This window comes from Rutidosis leptorrhynchoides, chromosome 1, assembly GCF_046630445.1.
Source record: "Rutidosis leptorrhynchoides isolate AG116_Rl617_1_P2 chromosome 1, CSIRO_AGI_Rlap_v1, whole genome shotgun sequence".
Classification (NCBI taxonomy): Eukaryota; Viridiplantae; Streptophyta; class Magnoliopsida; order Asterales; family Asteraceae; genus Rutidosis; species Rutidosis leptorrhynchoides.
In genome coordinates this window covers 641,857,148-641,861,573 of record NC_092333.1, presented here as the reverse complement: position 1 = coordinate 641,861,573, position 4,426 = coordinate 641,857,148, and the positions used below count along the sequence as shown (strand labels likewise).

At 34.2% G+C, this 4,426-nt stretch overlaps 1 protein-coding gene across 1 annotated transcript; it reads right to left on the bottom strand.

Annotated features, from left to right (window-relative positions):
• Positions 1–1,542: 1,542 nt before the first annotated feature.
• Positions 1,543–3,910, bottom strand: LOC139849422 (hypothetical protein At1g04090-like). Its single transcript, XM_071839081.1, has 2 exons — positions 3,766–3,910; positions 1,543–3,128 (listed from the first exon to the last, which is right to left on the bottom strand). Exons 1-2 carry the CDS (start codon positions 3,908–3,910, stop codon positions 1,543–1,545), a joined length of 1,731 nt encoding a protein of 576 aa, XP_071695182.1.
• Positions 3,911–4,426: the final 516 nt, after the last annotated feature.

The following is a 4,426-nucleotide window of genomic DNA, read 5'->3' as shown; positions in this document are numbered from 1 at the left end:
ATGCCTTAGGCATTGAATTCTCTACTTCCTTTAAGAAACTTTTATTCGATGGTTCTCTCACGTTATTTTGGGAAGATATTTGGTATGGCAATAGCATTCTAAAGGACAGGTACTCGAGGCTTTATAGAATTGTTTCAAACAAAGAGGCGTGGGTTAGTGACTTGGTATAAATGTCAAACAGCGAGTTTACATTTTCCTGGAACTGGTCGAGATCTTTAACAGGTAGGTTAGCTAGCGAAGTTAAGAAACTGGAAGAAGAAATTGCTGGAACAGTTTTCAAAAATGATGGGATAGATTCTTGGGTCTGGCGGCTTTCAACAAGCGGGAAATGGTCAACGAAAATACTTCCCTGCCCGAAACACAACGAAACAACTTGGTTCCATCAAAAGTCGGGCTATTTATTTGGCGGGCTAGCAAACGTAGAATTCCGTGTCGGGCCGAGCTTGATAAACGTATATTAGATTTAGATTCGGTGAGGTGTCCGATATGTGACGATAATCTAGAAACAGCAGAACATTCACTCATATCTTGCAAAAGAGCACGTGAAGTTTGGGAGTTCATTTATAAATGGTGACGAATTGGATTTCCTGGTAATATGAACTTGGACGAGGCATTCAAGGGTAACGGATTCACATTCAAGTCAAACTTTGGGTAAACGCTTTGGCAAGCGGTGGAATGGGTAACCGGATACATGTTATGGAAACATTGTAATGAATCGGTCTTCAAACGAAACAAGCAGTGCAGTGCGACGATCGTTAGTGAAATTCAAGTGTTGAGTCATTTATGGGTATCAAATAGAGTGAAAGGTTTCGAGATCGAGTGGTCAAGTTGGCTTATAAATCCTTTATCATTCGATGCTTTGTGCACGTCTAGAACGGGAATAGGCTAGAACTTCATTGCATTTTCAATTTGTAGTCTTACGTTTTAGCTTATAAATATTGGTACTTATGTAAGCATATTGGGACATTAGTATGCTCCTTTGGCATCTCTATAAATGTTGTTTATATGAATAAAAATTGTTGCTTTTCCAGAAGAAAAAAAAAAAAAGCTGGAGTAACTAACTAGAATTTATAATTAATTTTAAGTAACATATAATATTACTTTATTTTAATTAGAAATACTTAAATATTTATATTTATCATCTGATTTGCATTCCGTATTATCCGTATTATAGTAAGAAGGTATGCTACTCTATATAAAATTATAATATATACTCAATATTGTGTTGCCCGTCGCCTGTTTATTGTTTTCTTTGAGTTTATTACATGTTAATAAATTCGATCGACAAACAGTATGTATATGCAAGTTTGGAAATCGATCTTGCTTTCAATAAGATGATTAAAAGTCTAAAAGTCATCAAAAATACTACTAAACAATAACGAAAACCATTCAGATTTTCATTAATACTGTACGGAATAGATAATATGCCAAACAATGAAGTAAAATAGCACTACCATAAAAACCGTACAAATACTCTAGTAAGTTGCTAGTATATATGTAGCTTCAAGATTTAACCAGCTGCATCAAAAATAGTAAATGAAATTAAATAGCCTCAGGTCTTAGTTGAACTAAGTAAAGATCCTCATCTCCATTCCAACTCCTCTTAGCTTTTGGTCCTGTTGGTCCATCTTCACTAAACAATTCTTTTGGTAACCTTTTAATAATTTGCCCAATGACTATCCTTTGATACCATGGTAACATTTTTACTACAAAACCCAATTCATCTTCAACATTATAATCTATATGTGGACCCCACCTCCTCGTATAGTTCAACCACGGTGGCTCAACAACCACACCACCCAAATACTCGGCCGCCACAACCACCGTGCGAGCACTCGTGTCCATAACCTTATCGCTCGAGGCCAACTTGTCTAGCATGCCAGCAATTTTTGCACCTACCCATCCATAACGAACATCCCCTGATCTTGCATACAATCCATGGCTATGTAACGCCGAGTAAGCCACTATTCTATTATTCGCGTCGAATTCCAACCCCGATGCACCGATCCATTCGCCCCAACTATGTCGCGCAAAGTATACACTGTTCAACTCTCCATTAATATTGCTTATCCTTAATGTGATATGTTCCCAATCACCTACATGCTCACCCACCTTTCCTAATGGTATAGTAAAAGACAACACTTTTGCCGTTGATGGACCATTAAAAGGGTGAAACACCCAAATGGTAATATCAGTAAATAGTCCTCCGCCAACCGGCTTAACATGAGCATAAGAAGTAGCCTTTTGTAGATTGCCAGTCTTAACTCTATCTTTACTCAAATCATCAACCGGAAGATCGAGCCAATAAGTTTCATCATCTTGACCAAATTGTGGAAGGTTCGCGCCATTTTTCTCAATTGCACTAGGGTAAGACTCTTCCCCTTGGCTATGGTAAATCAATGCGCCACTATCGAAAAACCAATCAACCGATGAAGGCAGGTATTCTTCATCCGGATGGAAATAAATGATGGGAGAGTACTTGTTTATCAACTCTTGAATTTGTGTCATATTCGGCATGTTTTCCAAGTCATCATTAGCCTTCAACTTCCCTAGACGTTCGTTTTTCATCTTGAAACCACCCATAGAACTATGAACTTGCAAACCGTTCATATCAATAACGTTCTTGTTCTCAAATAAAACCGTCATTTGATCAGCATTTGGAATAATATTTGGTTTCTTCATTGGAATGTGATCATGATCATCTGTAAAGTCGACATGAACACAACTCACTTTATCAAGTGACGGCTTGTTAAATTCGCGAGTGATCACGTACCCAATAGCCTTGTAGCCGTACGGGGCGATTGGGTGCCACACATAAGCTTCACCGTCTTTTTTCTTTCTATTTAACGAGTGGCTAGACCACTTAAGAACGTAATCAGTTGGTGATTTGAGACTTGGTTTAACGGGATTGTTTGACACATCTTTTGCTACAAGAAAATGTCCAAAAAGTGGGATGTTGTTTGGATGTGCATATGATCCTAAACTTGAAAAACCATGTGGGATTGAAACAGGATCATAAAATGTTGTCCCGGAGCCACCTTCATTCGTTGACCATATTTTCTTGAATGATGTCACATGAGTCACAACTAAACCTCCCAAATCTATGCTTCCACTTGCAAACCCTCCACCTAAAATAGACGATCATCAAATTCAAATTAAATATAAATATATATGAAAAATGAGTAATAGTCCGTACGTATATCAACAAGATCATAACCGGCCATCATCATTTGATAACTATGTTTATCATTTTAAAACACGTGATATCGAAACTAAACTATCATTTTCTATGCAAATAATATATACGGAGTCTGACTTTATACGGAGTACTAAAAGAAGAAAAAAACTATTATTCCGTAAAAAGTTAAATTGTAATAAAAATATGTAGGAAAAGCGCACACTTACATGTAAGATGAAGACAGATAAATCAAGAGGAAATGGCTACATCCTTTTGTATGCATATTCTTTTAAAGTGTAACATTTCTTATTAAAAAATGCTTGTGTCTAGAAATGTTTAATTAGAATGGTATATAGACAAAGCCACAAAAGTCTATATATATATATATATATATATATATATATATATATATTTGACTTGTATTAATTCATATACATGTGTAAGAGTATGACTAATACATAAAACCGATGTACAAATTTGAGCGTAACATTTTGTTTCAAAAAAGAACAAAACAGTTAGTATTATTAAATATATATACTAATTATTACTGGAAAAATAAATAATTATGAAAATGAAAGTGGGATTACCTTGATGATCAGGTGTCGATTTGGAAACAGAAGAAGGAAGTTGAAACATGGTATGAATATTATCTTGTGAACTAATCGTTGTTGCCACATTGCAAGAGAAAAACAAAGAGAATAAGATCAGAGTGGCAACTGGAGAAGAATTCATCTTTTGAAATGAATTGAGAAACAGAAAACAGGTTAATTCATTTGTGAATCACTTATCATGCTTTTATAGTTGGTCATGCATACATAATTTCTAATTAGATTTGGACGATCCAAATTAATTTCCTTGAATATATTGTACAAAAATAGGTGCATGATATATATATTGTGTTGACATTCTAGCTAAATAAATTGGTAACATAATTCTTTTATTTAAGGAATTGATTTCTGTTATCTTTTGTATTATCTAATTATCTGTAACTATATATGTATAAGGTAGCAAAGTTTTTTTTTTTTTTTTTTTTTTTTTTTTTTTTTTTTTTTTTAAATAAGTTTCATCTACTATCCACTTCACCTATCTATTAATCACCGGAATCTTGCCTAAAGTTAGTAGTTACATAAGACACAAGTTAATACAGTCATTTTATAAGTTATAATTTTTTTTATCAATATAATAATGTAAATCATAATATATTGTAATTAACAAAGTTATACATTTAAAAACAATTATTTCAATAAA